This window comes from Tamandua tetradactyla, chromosome 1 (assembly GCF_023851605.1).
Source record: "Tamandua tetradactyla isolate mTamTet1 chromosome 1, mTamTet1.pri, whole genome shotgun sequence".
Classification (NCBI taxonomy): domain Eukaryota; kingdom Metazoa; phylum Chordata; class Mammalia; order Pilosa; family Myrmecophagidae; genus Tamandua; species Tamandua tetradactyla.
This window is the reverse complement of record NC_135327.1, coordinates 113,553,321-113,570,024: the sequence shown is the minus strand read 5'-3', so window position 1 is coordinate 113,570,024 and position 16,704 is coordinate 113,553,321. Positions and strand designations below refer to the sequence as shown.

At 30.5% G+C, this 16,704-nt stretch overlaps 1 protein-coding gene across 3 annotated transcripts in view; it reads left to right on the top strand.

The window, feature by feature from the left end:
- Positions 1–16,704, top strand: part of PHF14 (PHD finger protein 14) — a 236,051-nt gene that overhangs the window by 128,818 nt on the left and 90,529 nt on the right. For all 3 annotated transcript variants that reach the window (XM_077122758.1, XM_077122768.1, XM_077122776.1), the window contains exons 15-16: positions 2,123–2,173; positions 2,300–2,421. In XM_077122758.1, the coding sequence (XP_076978873.1) occupies positions 2,123–2,173; positions 2,300–2,421 (173 nt within the window). The remainder of the gene's footprint in view (positions 1–2,122; positions 2,174–2,299; positions 2,422–16,704) is intronic.

The window sequence follows — 16,704 nt, the reverse complement described above, 5'->3', positions numbered from 1 at the left end:
ATTAACTCTATAGTGGCTGGGTTAAGTGGGTAGAGATTTTTAACATATTAGTTGCAAATACTGTTGTACTTATTCTTACCCTTTGGATCTGGTCTGTCAAATGTTAAATGTGTATTGAAATAAAGAAGTTAATTTTAACTAAATGAGTTTAAAATAAGTCATTTATACCACATTTTCATCAGTTTTATTTTGTTATGGCTCAAAAGTGAGTCCTTGCCTGATACATGCAAAATCAATCAGTAGACACTGGATTTTAAGAAGGGAAAGTTTACTTAGTAAAGTCTAACTTTACACAGAAAGGAGGATAAATAGTTCCTTGGATCTGTTTCTCCAAGTTGGTAAGGTGAGTTATATTTATTGGATTAAGCAAAGGGAGGTGGGGTTAGGGATATTAAAGCTACTGGCACGTTTGAATTGGCTAGTAAACATTTAAATTAGGGATTGCAAGTTTATTGTTATCAACCAGTGGGTTCTGTTATCTTGAGAAGTGAACTTGTGATATTCCTGGAATTTATAATGGTCAGACTTCTTGCTTTTTTTTAGATCCAATATACCTCTTTCCTGTTTTAATTTCTGTTACAGGGTATTTTATGTCCTGAGGTCATTTTTTTAAAAATCTTTTTTATTGTAGAATGTAGCATATTCTACAAAAAAAAAAAAAAAGCAATAAATTCAGAGTAGGGGGTAGGGGAAATGCAACTGGTTCATATTCTTGGAGATGGTAACTCTGGGTTTCAGGGTTTATCTAGCTTAGGAGCCCATCTGGAGGTTTTAGGTTTCTGAAAACTAAGCTTAGTGACTGAGAGTTTTATTGAGTCTCAGGTAAGAGTTTTAGGTATTCTTTAGGGTTTACAGGAATACTGTGGAATGGGGCTTGGCTTAACATGGCAATTAGCAATATGTAGCTGAAGCTTGCTTAAGAGTAACCTCCAGTATAGCCTCTCAACTCTATTTGAAATTTCTTAGCAACTGATTTTGTTACATTTTTCCCCCTTTTGCTCAGGAAGGCATTATTGATCGCACAGTACCAGGGCCAGGCTCATCTCTGGGAGTCATATCCCATGTTGCCAGCAAGACTTTGACCCCTGGATGTCATGTCCCATGTAGGGGTATTGATTTTACTTCAGACTTGGGCTTAGAGAGGCCACATCTGAAAATGAAAGAGGTTCTCTGGAAGTAACTGTTAGGCATATTTATAGGTAGGCTTAGCTTCTCCATTATGGAAGTGTTTCATTAACACAAGCCTCAAGATCAAGGGCTTGGTCTATTGGGAGTCCCTAATGTTTAAGGGACTGTCAGGAATTTCCCAGGTGGGAAGCCTTAATAATTCCATGTTTTTTCTCCACTCCCTCAAGGGACTTTGCCAATTCTTTAAACTTATCTGCCTAACATATGCTGGGATGTATCTGGGAATTACATTAAGCTATATACCGGGGTCATTTTAAGTTCAGGTCTCATAATTAAGAGTCATCTGGCTAGAGACTCTGGTAAGGAGAACTTACCTATATGGTGTGCAGGTGGGAATTTCTGAGAAAAGAGAAGTGGAAACTTTTACCACCTAGTTAGGGAAGGAGCTGCTTTGGCAGTGGGGGGGTGGTGGTTATAAAAACCGGTTCAGGGTCCACTATAGTTTCAGCTAGAATTTGGGTCATCTGAGTCTTTCTTCACACTTTGTTACAGCTATTAATAACAAATTGATTGTGTCTCTCTACTGTACACAAATGTGTATGCATGCACAATGTACATACATGGACATAATAGTTATAATGTGACTCCAGGTTTAGTCATTGCTTATAAGTTATAAAAATGTAAATGCTGTGAGTAAATGACAATTGTGACATGTATGAAATGTTAAAAAAATTTCTCCAGATAATTTTTGGAGAACTTATTTTTCCTCTCTGATTCTTGTTTATTTAAAAGGAAAGTTCTGTGAAAGTCTATTTAATTTGTCACGTTTTGATTTCCTGAGATAGAAATTGTAAAAAAAAGTCAATAGAGCAATACAGCATTATTTAGAGATATTAATTTTCCAAGTGCCTAATTTAAGTGGTAACATTTAACATAGAAAATGTATTTTTACTATTAATTAAACATTAGATATTTTGTGGATTTTTTTTTCTAGAGAACCAGAGGACGAAAACGAAGTTTCATTCCTGAAGAAGAGAAACATGAGGTTGGAATAAGTTAAGCATTTTTTATATAGTCTAAATTTTCAGGAACTTTCTTGCTTAAAATTATTTGTGCTTGCTTCATATCCTGATTTTGTTTTTGTTCTGTTTTGTTCTCCCTTGTATGACAGGAAAGAGTTCCTAGAGAAAGAAGACAAAGGCAGTCTGTGTTACAAAAGAAACCCAAGGCTGAGGATTTAAGAACTGAATGTGCAACCTGCAAGGGAACTGGAGACAATGAAAATCTTGTCAGGTAAGTCAGATAATAAGACTTTGTCTTTAGGGTATTAAAGTTCCATCTTCATCATTTTCTCGTAACAGAAATAATGAAAAAAAATCACAGTATAGGACCTTACTTAAGATCTTGTTCAGTAGAAATACTACATCAGAAACAGATTTCATCCATTTATTAATCTATCATTAGGGTTATACTCTGGATTTAGATTAAACATGAGTAATACGTATTTTGAACACAAGAGAATTAATTTTCTCTTGACATGAGAAGTTGAAAATACTTGGTTTTTAGAGGCCACAAAAATAATTTGATCCAAACACTTTGTGCTAAGATTATTTTATATTATAAAACAGTAAAATTATTGTTTGTTAGCATATTATAAAAGCTGAAGCATATTAGCAATGATAAAACTTTTTTCACATGAGCTTTATTAAGCACTTCCTTATTGCTTATCAAAATGAATGTGTTAAATGCTTCTTTCTTATGATATAAAGAAAGGTGAAAAGATGGCCTCTCTCTATATATATCTATATATATATTTATTTTCTTCTTTACTTTGTTTTGGTATTTTTTTTTTTTAAAGGCATAATGCTGATCAGAATTTCAGCTGATGCCCAGTGGCTATTCCCAGAGGTACTAGAAATTGTGAATTTTAGCCATTTGCTTCTTTTGCTGAGATGAAGTATTTCAGAGTCATGGGTGAAATGAGAGTTTGGGTGGGTAGACAGAAGCAAAGAAAACTCATTTAAGAGACATCACTCCTTCTAAGGACAGTGACAAAAAGGGTTTTACATTATGTTAATGAAATTGTTTCTGATTTCTTCCAAAAATAGTCTTTTGTTATATCCTATTAAATTAATTGAGGGCATAGAAATTAAATATTTCAAAAAGAGTACATTTAGGTTAATTAGAAATGTATTAGTTCATTATCATGATCTTATATTGTTCCTGAAATGAAGTCATTTATTTCAGTCAGTAAAAATATAATTTTTATTTTTCTTAATTCTTTAAATAATGGTAGAAGTATAAAATTTTATGAGTTTCTTAAACCACCATTGAGGAACATAACAAGAAAGTGAAAAATTCAGTGAAGAAGCACAAAGTGCAGAAGTTTAGAAAATCTAAATTATTTGATTAGTGTTTGTTGAAGTAATTAATATAGAATGTCCTGGAAGCTCTCCTGAAGATTGCGTTCACTTAAATTCAGGGTTAACTAGCTCTAAGATAGGTGATAAGCACATGAATAATTATGACTGTTAAATAATTTGCTGAAATAAAGTTAAAAAAAAAACCCTAATATTCCATAACATAATATAGAAACCAACGATAAAAATGCAAACAAAAGGAAAAACATAAAAACAACCTTATATAATGAACAAACAAAAACTCAATCCCAAGGAAATTGGAATTGGTGTTGGGACTTGTGGAGCATGATTTACTTGAATCAACAGTTAAAAAACTTGGAGAGCTGCTGATCCATTTATAAATTATTTAAACTTATGTATCTACCCTTTTGTTTGTATTTTTAAGGCACTAGATTGATTTAGGCATTTTTGCAATAGGACCTACATGTTTTCATCAGATTTTTTGGTCATGCATTTGAAAGAAAGAACTTAGAAAATGAATACACTTAGCATTTCAAAAACCGCTCTATAACAAGGTAGCCCCAACCCATCATATCTTAGCCATCTTTAAAAAATGTACGTACCATCTTTTTCTAAATTTGATAAGATTTTTGAGTAATGTTAGCTTTTCTTACCATTTATTTCCTTACTTTTTGCTACTAAATTTTCATTCCTAATGGCATTATTACACCATGCCAATGTCTGGAATTTTGTGAATATCTTCTGGAAGGTAAAAGAAAGATATTTTTGTTACTCTGGAAATGATGGGTATACAAAGTCCCTTTCCGTGATTTTACCTTGTTAAGAAGATAATGTCATAGATATTCTGTGAAGGTTTTAAAGAGGTACTAAAGAAGGAATTAAATATTTTATAAATATTATATAGCAGTATTTTTGAGTGAAGATAAGCTGGATATAAAACAATGCTGTAAAAATGCTTTATGGTTATAATATGATCTTCTAAAACAAAAACAAAAAGTACATTCAGCTTAGACACTATTGCTCTTGGGTTAAAAAACAATTTTATTTATGTGGAATTTCATGTATTTAAGAAAGTAAACTTACAAGCTAATATTTGCCATTTTCCCTAACACCTCTTTTATTTTGAATATGGCGCCATTATTCTTTGCAAATCCCCCTCAAAGGTCTCACTTTTATGATTTGGTTGCTTCTTAACTATTATATATACATGCTATTTTTTAACTTTGATTTTAAGACATTATGTTAGAATTTATTTTACTTTTAAAGATATATTTCAATGCTTCTTCAGAGATAACATTATACTGATTATGTATGTCTATTAAGTTCTCTTATTAAATTGAATTTCATGGGTAATAATTTAATTAACAATATTTTATTGATTATACTGTATTTGTTTTCTCAAGGTTCACTGGAACCTGCTGTTTAACAGCCTTGATTTTGAAACCACACTTCTCTATGTAATTCAGGCTATATAGAAAATTGTCTCTTAATTATTTTCCTTACTTGTTCAGTTGTTTGTATATATGTGTATATGTAAATTTATATGTATAACTCTTTTTGTATCAATGAGAATTTGCATTTAATTTATCAGTAGACTGAAATTAGTAACTTCCAAGTGTTATTTTCTGCACTGCCTTTAGAGTTTTCTTACATCTTGACAAGTAATTTAACCTCTCTGTGCCTCAGTTTTTTCCTCTGTTGTACATGATCAAAAATCATGCTATGCTTTGTTAAGATTTTGTGCATAATTGCTGAGTGATAGCAAAGGCTTATCTACATAAAATATTAGTGGCAGTATTATTTAGTAACATAAAAGATGCATATGTGTGTTGAAATAAGGGTTCCAATTGGTAAATATGAATAATAAATTCTTGTTTGCGCCTTTCAGAAAATACACATGTCCTGTTTTTGTGTTTACGTATACCTAGAATATAGGAGACAAAAAGAAAGTTGGATTTGTTCTTTCATTTTCTCTAAAATTGATTAGACTGTGAACTATTTCTAGTAGACATGGAAAATGATAATTCTCAGGGTCTTAAAGAGAAAAAAGGTTTTACATTATTTCTTATGGATTTTTTATTTTTAAATAATGTTTCCTTCTGCCATCTACTTTTTAAATTTAATTAAGGTTACTTGGGAAAATTTGAATTAAAAATATATTCCTTGGGCGGTACAACAGTGGCTCAGTGGCATAATTCTTACCTGTCATACCAGAGACCCGGGTTTGATTCCCAGAGCCTGCCATGCTAAAAAAAAAATTGTATATTTGTATATATGTATGCATATATATATATATATATATATTCCTTTAGTTTTCTAGTGCAATTTAAATGCTGAAAACCCATTTAAAATTCGTTCTTGTAATTGTGAGGTCTTTTTAGGTAGTTATCTCTGTGATGAGTGTCCTTCCTTGGGTTATTTATAGGCCCACTTATTGATGAATTCATACTTTCTTGGAATATAGCACCCTATCGTTATTTATTTACACACTTCCTGGCATATTTAATATTCAGTAAATGTTTGATGAGTAAATGAAGGACTATTCCACATAAATAATAACTGATTATTCTTTGCTGAATTAATAAAAACTTTTACTATTACAATTTATCTGTAGAGCAAATTGACTTACTAAATTTAAAATAAATGTTTGATGAAGATGTTTAAAAAGCTCCATAAAGGATTGCTTTTATGCCACTCAAGCTTAGTGGATGAATGTTTTCTGTGTTAGTTAAAGAAATAGGAACCATAGATTTGTAATTAGTTAATGTGTCTGTGTAAGAGTAGAAATGAAACGATTTTTAGCTTTGAACATATTTGATTTTCAAAAGATAAATTTCAGTGGTTGATAAGTCTTTCTTCTCTTTAAGTCTCTATCAAACTTGAAAATAGGAATAAGGTAAAACTTTTAGACCCTAAATTTTGTCTTTCCTATTTAAATTCAATTTGACACATTTTTTTTTTTACTTATTAGGCAATTGCGCACAGGTGAGGTATGCGGAAAAGGGTTCCTAAAACTTAAATGCTCAGAATGCATGGGTCCTCCTAAGTGTAGTGTCTTCAGTTTTATTTTGTTTTGTATTCCATTGCTCAGAAGCATTACTTAGGTTGAGATTAAAAAATGATATATGAAGCTATTTCACTTTTATAACTAATTCAATATTATTAAATGCTTATAGTTTTCATATATATGTATATATGGGATATATATATATAAATCTAGGTTCTCCTTATTTGAGTATTAAGGCTAATTATATAGGTATTGAACAATTTTCCTTATGAAGATAGGATAGGATGTCAATTCATTCTCTAGACAATGTTGTTAAGACTTTTATTTATTTTAAATTTTAAATATTTGGCTTCTGAGTGTTTCCTACAAAATTAAATTTGACAGTATTCATAAGTTATTAGGAACACCAGCAAGATTTCATATTTATCAGATTTTAAGTTTAAGCATTAGTCTCTTTGGTTATTTTGATTTTTTACCTTTGATTAACTTTTCTAGCAACTATAGGCTTGTAAATTGTGGGTCATGGTTGAAGAGGTGTCTTCACCCTGAGGTTTAATAAGACGAAGAGAATAAAACTAAAATGGAAAGTAACTTTAGTTACTGTTTTTGAAGAACTTCAAATCACTGAAAATGGGTTTAAGAAAAATTTTTTTTTAATGAAACCTAGTTTTGTCTTTTTAAGACTAGTACTACATTTGATAGATTTCTTAAAACAAATAGAATGAGTTATTTTATTTTGACTATATACTTGCTAGTTTATGTTTTATTGTATAGGCAGTTTATTATGTAATCATGTCACGCTTGGTAAAATTTGCTGTTCATTCATTGAGGAATATCATGATTGAAAAGTGATGCAAATCATATTATTTGGATACTTACAAATTAAAGTTTAGAAACAAATATAATTTTTAAATCATTTGTCTTCTAATAAATTTCAAATGATTAAAAATGGGCTTTTCCTATAGAAAGACATTTCTAGATAAACTTCTGTTTCTGTTCTTTATTTCTACCTATGATTCAAGGTTAAGTTTTTTTTATTGTCTTGTGTTCCTGTGTCACTGATTAGTACAATACAATTACTGTTTTCAAAAGTATTATTTCCAGAGTTTCAATTTCTAATATTTCTTCTTTCAGATATGTGCAATCAAATTTTATCCCTCTGTGTCACCCTGACAAACTATGCAATATGCTGTTTTCTTCTAATTTGGCTACTGTTATCTGTGGTTTAGGTTTAAATTGATGCTTATTTCAGGCAAGTATAACTATCTTGAAGGCAGCTTTGACCCTGTCTTACACATTTGTTTTTTTTTTGTCTTACTCATTTTTGCTAACTCTATGGTCCTTATCCCAAGTCACTAGACAAAGATCCCTCCTTATGCACCCCACCCCTGCCCCTTAAGGGGTTTGCACACTTAGATGGTGTATTAAGTGATCTTTGGCAAGAAATTAAACCATCCTAATTTTCATTTTAGATTTAATATAAAAGGCAAAGATAGAGTGGCATAACAGTATGTCTCTGAAGACACATGGACATACTGTAACTTGTGATCAATAAGTCTGGCATTCTGAATGCAAGTTGTTGAAGCATTTGGATTTATTTGAAAATGTAAACAAAGGAATATAAGTGTGGCCTTTTCAAAACTTTATTGTCTTAAATTTTTTTAAATAATTGTCATCTAGATTTTCACATTTACTTTATTTTTTAATACTGTTAAAGAAATAGTTGCTTTTCAAGGCAATTCAGATACAGTTACCAACCAATTGTATCAACCGTAAAATTAAAATTCAGTAAAATTAGAAGCACCGTTTCTGCCACATTTTGGGGAATTTAAGTCTCTCTATTTTGAGAAAATGTATACATATTTCCTTTTCTTTAAAGTTTTTAAGCTTTTCGGTATCTCTTTCAAAGAAATTACCACATGATCTCCTTTTGTTTTGAAAGCTAGTCAGTCTATGACTGTTTTTGAAAACCTGGCCACTTAATTGTATTAACTTTAAAAAAAATACAGCTTTCCTGTATATGTTAGGCTATTGAATCAGCTTAATATCAGGAGTAAAAACAGTTGGATACTAATATTTAATATATGAATAATGCTAGGATGTATAAAGAAATCAGCCTAAGTAATGATTTACAAAGATTTTTTTTATCAAGGATAAGTAGGAAAAACGAGCCCATGTTATAGCTATTTAAACTTTTGTAATATATCATCTTTTGCTGTTAAATTGCTTAAAATAGATGCATTGATGAAATGCAATTTTAGCAATTTAAGTAGATAAAAATTTAAGAGTTAGGTAAAAAAAACACATATACACATGCTGTGGCTAAAATAGAAACTTTTTTACATGCTCCTTCTTAGTTTTATAATTTTTTAATCAATTATTTCAACTTCTCTAAAGTTTCGAATTGTGAAGTAATGATGAAGTGATAAAACAACCTGAAGCAGTTTCATGGAAATACTTATTTTCCATTTGTTAAAATTCATTTACAAGTCTTCTCATCTAACACCTCTTTAGATGTTAAGCTTCAGACACTATATTTACCTATTTGTGCAATCGTAGAACATACAGAAAGTAATTTCAGAACTGCCACCAAAACTACTGTGAAAAATAAATCTAAGTTCAATGATTGTTTTGTTTTTGTGGTAAAAATTACATACAGTGGAATGTATAAATCATAAGTAAATTGGGTAATTTTGACAAAAGCATGGATTTATGTAATCTATGTTTCTATCAAGTATAGAACATTTTCATCATTTACAGTAAATTTTCTTGGATCCTTTCCCAGTTAGTTGTTCTCCTTAAAGGCAACCACTTAAAAAATTTTTTTTACCATACATTAATTTTGCCTGTTCTAGAACTTCATATAAATGATATTTTCAGTCTTCATCCAGTTTTAACCATTTTAATGAGTGTGATTTTAATTTGCAATTCTCTAGTAAATAATAATGTTGAGCACATTTTTATATGTGTGGTCATTTACATGTTTTCTTTTGTGAATAAGTCTTTTGCCCCTTGAAAACTACAGGTGTTGAGTTGTAGGTGTTTTAAATAAATTCTGCATATAAATCCTTTTTAAACAGGTTTTAGAAACTTATTCTCCCTAGCTGTAGTTTGCGTGTTCATTTTCTTAATTATATCATTTAAAGAGAAGAGATTACTAATTTTCATTTTTCACTCAAGTTCAGTTTAGCACCTTTTTCTTTTGTGGGTTTATTCCTTTCATATTCAATTCTTCTTTATAAGGGGAAGTCGGTATTTAGTTTTCCATGGATCCTTCCTGACTTACATGACCCCGCATTGAGCTTTTGCTTGCTGTATCATCCTGGGGACCAGCATCATGCTGTTATCCAATTGATTTGTAAATTGTCTTGTTATTGTCTATGAATTATTTTATATGTCTCTGTTTTACTTTTCCCTCTAGGTGAGGGCAAAGTCTGTTTTTCCAGTTTTTCTTATGGTCTCACAGATTAATATATAACACAGGTAATTAGTTTTGAATAAATGCTTAAGTTAATTTACTTGCAAAACTAGTTCTGGACGTATATGTAGCTCTATATAGTTGAAATCTTTTATATCATCTTTTGAGGGCAAGGACGTTTCTTTAAATAGTCCCTAATTTATTTTATTTTTAAAATTTTAAAATGTTTTTAATTATTAAAACCAAACTTAAAAGTAGTATAACTTGCTGTAAGCAAAAAAAGTAGAAATGGTTGCTGATTGATAACCGTTGTTGATTGATTTTTTTGTTTTTGTAGTGGTTTTTTACTTCACTGAGAGAGATCTCACCTAGTCCAAGATTTGTCACTTACCACTTCTATACTCTTAAGCAAGTCAGTTAAATTCTGTAGATTTTGATTTTATTTGAAAAGAGAACCTTTGCCTGTATCATTTCTGAGGTCTAGTAAACTGGCTCTCCTATTCTACGATTATGTGATATTCCATGTTCCCAAGTCCATGCTATTTGTTTACATTTGGTTATAAGCTTTTCTATAAAAAGACATACTCTCAGCAGAATCTCTTTTCAGGCTACTCTGTAACTATCTAGAACATAATTATTTTTCTTAAGTTGCTTGAAGTGGAAGCCTCTTTTGATAAATAGCAAGTATTTCTTTTTTTTTAGAAAACAATTCTTTTGAGGTCTCATTTTCCTACTATAAACATTCACCCATTGTAAGTGTGCAATTTAGTGATTTTTAATAAATTTATGGAATTTTTCAGCCATCACTGCCGTCCAGTTTTTTTTGTTTTTTTTGTATGCTGTATGGTGAGGTCACATTTCAGTCCTTTTCCATGTGAGTATCCTGTTATTGCAGCACCATTTGTTGAATTTTCGGTTTATTTGTTTCCTTGGTTTCTTTGTTTGTTTGGAAACTGCATGGTTTGGGAATTGAACCCGGGCCGCATGGCAAGCAAGAATTCCACCACTGAGCTACCCTCGCACCCTCAACAGTCCAGTTTTAAAATATTTTCATTACCTTAAAAAGTTCCCTCATACTGTGTACGTTTAGTCAATCCTTTCTGCCTGACCCTTAGCCTTAGGCAACCGCTATAAACATTTGTACACTAGTTTCCCAAAGTTTCTTCCTTTCCTAACCCATTTTTTTCATCTAAATAGTAATATAATACAGTTGTCTTTTGTTTACACTGCAGACATATTTCTGATGATATATAAATCATATTTTTTTAAATTTAAATGCAGTAAAAAGAACTTGCTAATTAAGGAAATGCTGAAGTGAGTCTTTTTTTTTTTGTAATGTGAAAAAAATGATCCCATTTTATATCTTCTTGAAGTTTGTATTTTTGCATTGGATATTTAAAAAGGGAGCTTGCTAAATTTATGTTGAGAGCCTAGATTTTATGAAATTTTAGAGTATCTTCTATATTTTGTGAGGCAGTGTTGTGTTCGAGCAATTATGTGCCAGGATTTATGGTCACTATGCTGGGTTTGAAACCAGATTCTGGTATTTACGAACTCTGTTTCAACCTTTCCTAATCCTTATTTGTCCTTAACTTCCTTGTTTCCTTATCTGTAAAATAGCATTAATCAGTAATGCCTACACTCTAGGGTTGTTTGAAGGAGTATATGAGATAATACAAGCAAAGGATTTGGCTCAGTAGCTGGAAAATGGTGAATGTCTATACATACAAATGACAAAACTTTAATAAGACACTTCCATAATTCTCACTAATGTACCAGACACCTTACATATACATATTAAATTGTTTAATCTTTACAGCCCTGTGAAACAAGTAATATTAATACCCCTATTGTATTGATGAGGAATAAACTTAAATAATTTCCCAAGAATGCATAATTATAAAGTGGTAGTACTGGGATTCAAAGTCAGGGAGTCTGAGATAGATAGATGGATAGATAGATAGACAGACACAGATTGATTAGATAGATTAGATAGATAGGCAGGCAGACTGATTGACTATTCTTAACAAGTAGTTTTAATCCCAGTATAATTTATATTTCAGCTCCCTGGCTGGATAAACTTTGCCCCTGATAAATGTATTTGTTGCAGGCTAAATGATGACATCCCTTTCAAGATCATATCCAATATTTCCCTTTTTTTAATGGTTTTCAAGATTATGTCCGATATTCTTTGAGACTTCAGTGCTATAGTCTTTATTCTCATAACCATATTTTATGGTATTTTTTGGATACTGAAAGTTTTTTTAAAAAGTTTACTAACTACTTTTCCTTTTGAAGATTAAATACCAATGAAATATTATTTATGTTTTATATTGAGTAAGGATCAGAGCACTAATAATGAAATTGGACCATTTATCTCTTGGAAATAAGTTTTTAAGAAAATATAGTCTGTACTTTCTTTTTGGCAAGATTGCAGCTTTTTCAGATAAGTTATGTCTATGCTAAATATTTAAATGGTATATGAATTTAATGATTAAAATTATTTACATTTAAAGTATGTTTTATTTTCACATATTAAAGTGACATGTTTCATATATATTTCATGCAAAATATTTATACATTTTAATACCATATATGTATTTCCTGGCATTGCTGTTTGGGAAAATGTGTGATGTCATCTATGCTTTCATTTTTTTGTTATTAGTAATTTTAATTCTGGTTATCTATTTGCTAAATGCTTTTGTAGTTTCTCTTTTTCTCTTGAAGAACAACACACATTCCTCTAATTCTAGATTGATAAATCCTCTGAATATACAGGCACAATAATGTGAAATTTGATTTAGGGACATATTAAATGAATTCCCAATTGTGCAAAAAATAAATAAATAAAGCAAGATCACAAGTACAGTATGTTTAGATTTTGTGAATTAAATTTGGGAAACAGATATACCTCACATATGATCAGCCTCCTGATTACTTGCGTTGTGATGTAAAAATTCTGTTTTGAAGAAGGACCATTCAAATGAATGAAACAATACAAGGTGCTAGACAAAGAATTGCAGTCATTTGAAATTTGTGAGTTTAGCAAATAGGAATATTTCAAAAACAAATGTTTGTTTCTCAGTTGAGGAGTTTGCCACCATTAAATTGAATTCTCTCATATGTGCTCGTGAAACTGAGACATATCTAAAAAATATTTAACTTCAGAATTATGTAACCTTAGGGTGATCTTGTTTGGGTATTAAAATGCCTCTCTGTGTTCATATGTAAGTGTGTGCATCTATATTTTATTTGACACTGGTGTTTCAAGAGAAATGTTTTTCACATTTCTGCTTTCTTGACTAAGAATGAGAGAAGTTATCAAACCTCATGTTTTTCTCATTTCACCTTAATTATTTCATCCACTCTTTAGATGTGATTTGTGTCTTGAGTATAATCCCAATTTCCTCTCTAATATTGTTGATGTATTTAAGAGAGATGTTAATTAAAACCAGAATGATCATTTTCTTGCTTATTAAGGAGCAGTCTTCCCTTTTTTTTGGCAATTGTAATGCACCTAATATCTCTAATAGTGAGAGACAACAAATGAGCCTTGTTAGAAAAATTAATAAAGGAAATAACCAGGAAAAAGATAGGGAGAGGGCATTGGGATGAAATTGAGAGTTTAGAATTTTAGGTCAGGTTCTGCCAGCAAGAGGCTATGTAATCTTAAAAGAAATGTAACTTCTGGGAATCAATTCATTATTCCTATAATAAATAGTGTATTAAATTGATTTAAAAATCCCTTTTGGTTCTCACATTCCATGAAGAGAAAGAAATTCCAGGTAAGGAATTCTGAATAATTTGTAGCATATACTTCCCACTAACAATGCTATTTTTAATTGTGTTATTAACCCATGATATTTTTCTAATTTTTGTTTTGGTTATATAGTTTATAGATCATAGTGTAGTGAAAATAAATAAGTTAATTATGTGGCAGCCAATTTTCATGTATTTCTAATTGACTTAGGTTTCTGAGAAATAGTTTATAGTAGGAATGTTTTCTTTTATTCTTAAAAGTTTTTTTTTCTTAGTTTGATAAAAAATATTATAGGCTGAGTTTTAAATAGAATAAAATGTATTTGTAGATCAAATGATTTATGTTATCTGGGTATTTCAAGCATTTCTCATACTAACTCTATCTATAGAACTCCTAGTTGTTTTAGCATATATTATATAAGATTGCTTTTCATTTTAATTCTTAAGTTCCTGAATCCTTTTTGTAGAACAGTTTCAAGGACCAGTTACATTTATCCTAAACTCTGAGCAGTATTAAGGTTATCATTTCTGAATTAACTGTCCCTATTACAATGTACTTAATAGGATTTAAGTATAGCAGGCTGCCTTTTAAAAGGAATTTCTTCTAATTCTGGTCTTACTTTGTAGACTGACCTTGTGATTTATTAAGAAAATACCCAATCATGATTTAGGTTACTATTGTGAGATGATTTGGTAGCTGACTTTTACCATTGTCATAAATAGAACAGTTATTTTAGATCATAATATCATTTTCAGTCAGATAACCACTAAAATCACTGCACTGTGGTTCCCTGAAAATGCTGTAATCCTTCAAATACCACATTAAACTGAAAGAGAAAACTATCAGTAGTGCTTGCACAGTTATGTAGAAGGATGAACCATGAACCAAGTGAAAAGATGTTCTGGAAGAACAGTAACCTTTCCCTTGATGTGTGCATTTCCCATTACATTTTTGACACAAAATGTTGCAGTGATTTAATGGTGGCATTTTGTTTTGCTGATGTTCTTTTTTTTTTTTCATTAAAAAGGAACCAAAGATAGGGTAGGAAGTTACAGGAAGAGTGACCAAGCACTGAATTCTATTATAGGAACCTCTGTTTTCAAAATAAAATATTATTTTAGAAATGTGGCTTTTCCCCCTTTACATTGCATGTTAACTGTGCTATACAAAATCACTTAGCTATATTATATCTTCAAAACTGATGTTGTTTATTCTTTAAAGGTAATTTTTTCCTCCATTGTCTTCCTCTTTTTTCTTTCTAATAACTTTTGATCGTAAATGACAAGTTAATAAATCAGGAAGGCATTGTTTTTAGAAATTACGTAGATCTTGTCTGTTATGTAACCAGAAAGTGTCCTATTTTTTCTTGTAACTTTGGACATACATTACTAGAACTGATTACACAGGGAAGCAAAGAATGAATAAATTCAGTATACTAATAGATCAATGCCTGTTAACTTTGAGAAGATGCATTTCCCTTGGGAATGAAGTCAAAAAGTCCCACAAAAAACTAATACAAAGCTTATTTGCACCTAAGAAAATATACACAATTTAATGTAGTTGGACCGAGAAATTAACTTGCCAAAATATAGTTTGTAAGACTGAAGCATTAGATTCTCAGTTTTAGTGTTGGTATTGAATGATTGGGTGTAGGCTGTATGACAAGAATTGTAAAGGAAAAAAACAAAACTTGAAAATTTATTTTACATATGCATATTTCTTACTATCTTACTTTTATTGTTTTTATTTTTTTATTATTATTATTTTTTAACATGGGCACTCAAACTCGGGTCTCCTTCACGGCAGGCAGGAACTCTACCTTCTGAGCCACCGTGGCCCTCCCACTTGTATTGTTTTCGAAACTGCGTCAGATAGTTTTGACTTAAGCACTGCTTCATGTTCCCCCCACCCCCAGGATTATAAGAATATTCATAAAAGTTGCAATTTCAATTAAGAGAATACAGATTTAATCTGGAATTTCTCAGGCAACATGCTATCAATAGTTCATTTTTACCCATCTGAGTAATTTTTTTCAGTAGGAACCTTTTTTGTTAGTGAATTCTATGAGTTGAGTTTACATCTAGTTCAGCAATTCTTTATCTTTATTTATTTATTTTTAATTCCTTACAAATAACAGTCATTTTGATCAAAAGAAGTAATTAGGACCATATGCTGTGTGGGTGTATATCCCAAAACTTTCAACTAAAAATGATTATATGCTTTGCTAGTGATATGATTAAACGTTGCCCTGCTGAGCAGGTATATTAGAGGAAAATCATTACTAAATCTAGAATTTTGTGTATAGCAAATTTTCCTGAAGAGATGGGCATTATACTTCCATTCATTCACCTCATTTTCTTCAATAAATACTTATTATTAGCTGCTCCATGTATTATTGGTGCTACAGCAGTGATCAAGAAAATGTCTAAGAGACTGTTATCATCTTCAGAGACTTGATTTGACCATAGTGATAATAGAAAAAATAAAACACTTATCTTCAAGAAATTTATCCGTCTGCTTTGGAAAATGAGAGAAGCATATGGAAAGTGCTCATTCTATAGGTGGTATAACTTCTAGAAATTAATTTAGCAAGATGAATCAGAAGCCTTAAGCATGATGAATCTATTTATAAAGTAAATAAAACCTGTAGGAATCTTTCCAGAGGAAATTGTTCAGAAATTAGCACAATTTTCATATAAGAATGTTCTTCATGGTACTCATTATAATACTGAAAAATATTTGAAACTGTGATAAATGCCTAGCATTAGGGCAATAGCTAAATGAATTATGGTATACTATAAATAGACTCTTATTCAGCCATATAGAAAGAATATTTAACTTGAGAAAATTTTCATGTAAGTTTAAGTAAAAAATAATATATTTTTCCTGTAGGATGTGCAATCTTAATTTTTCAGACAATAACAATATATATTATTTTCATTTTACTTGTTAAAGCTTTTCTGTGTTTTTCTAGATTTTTTGATAGTGAATGTCACTTTTATAATCAGAA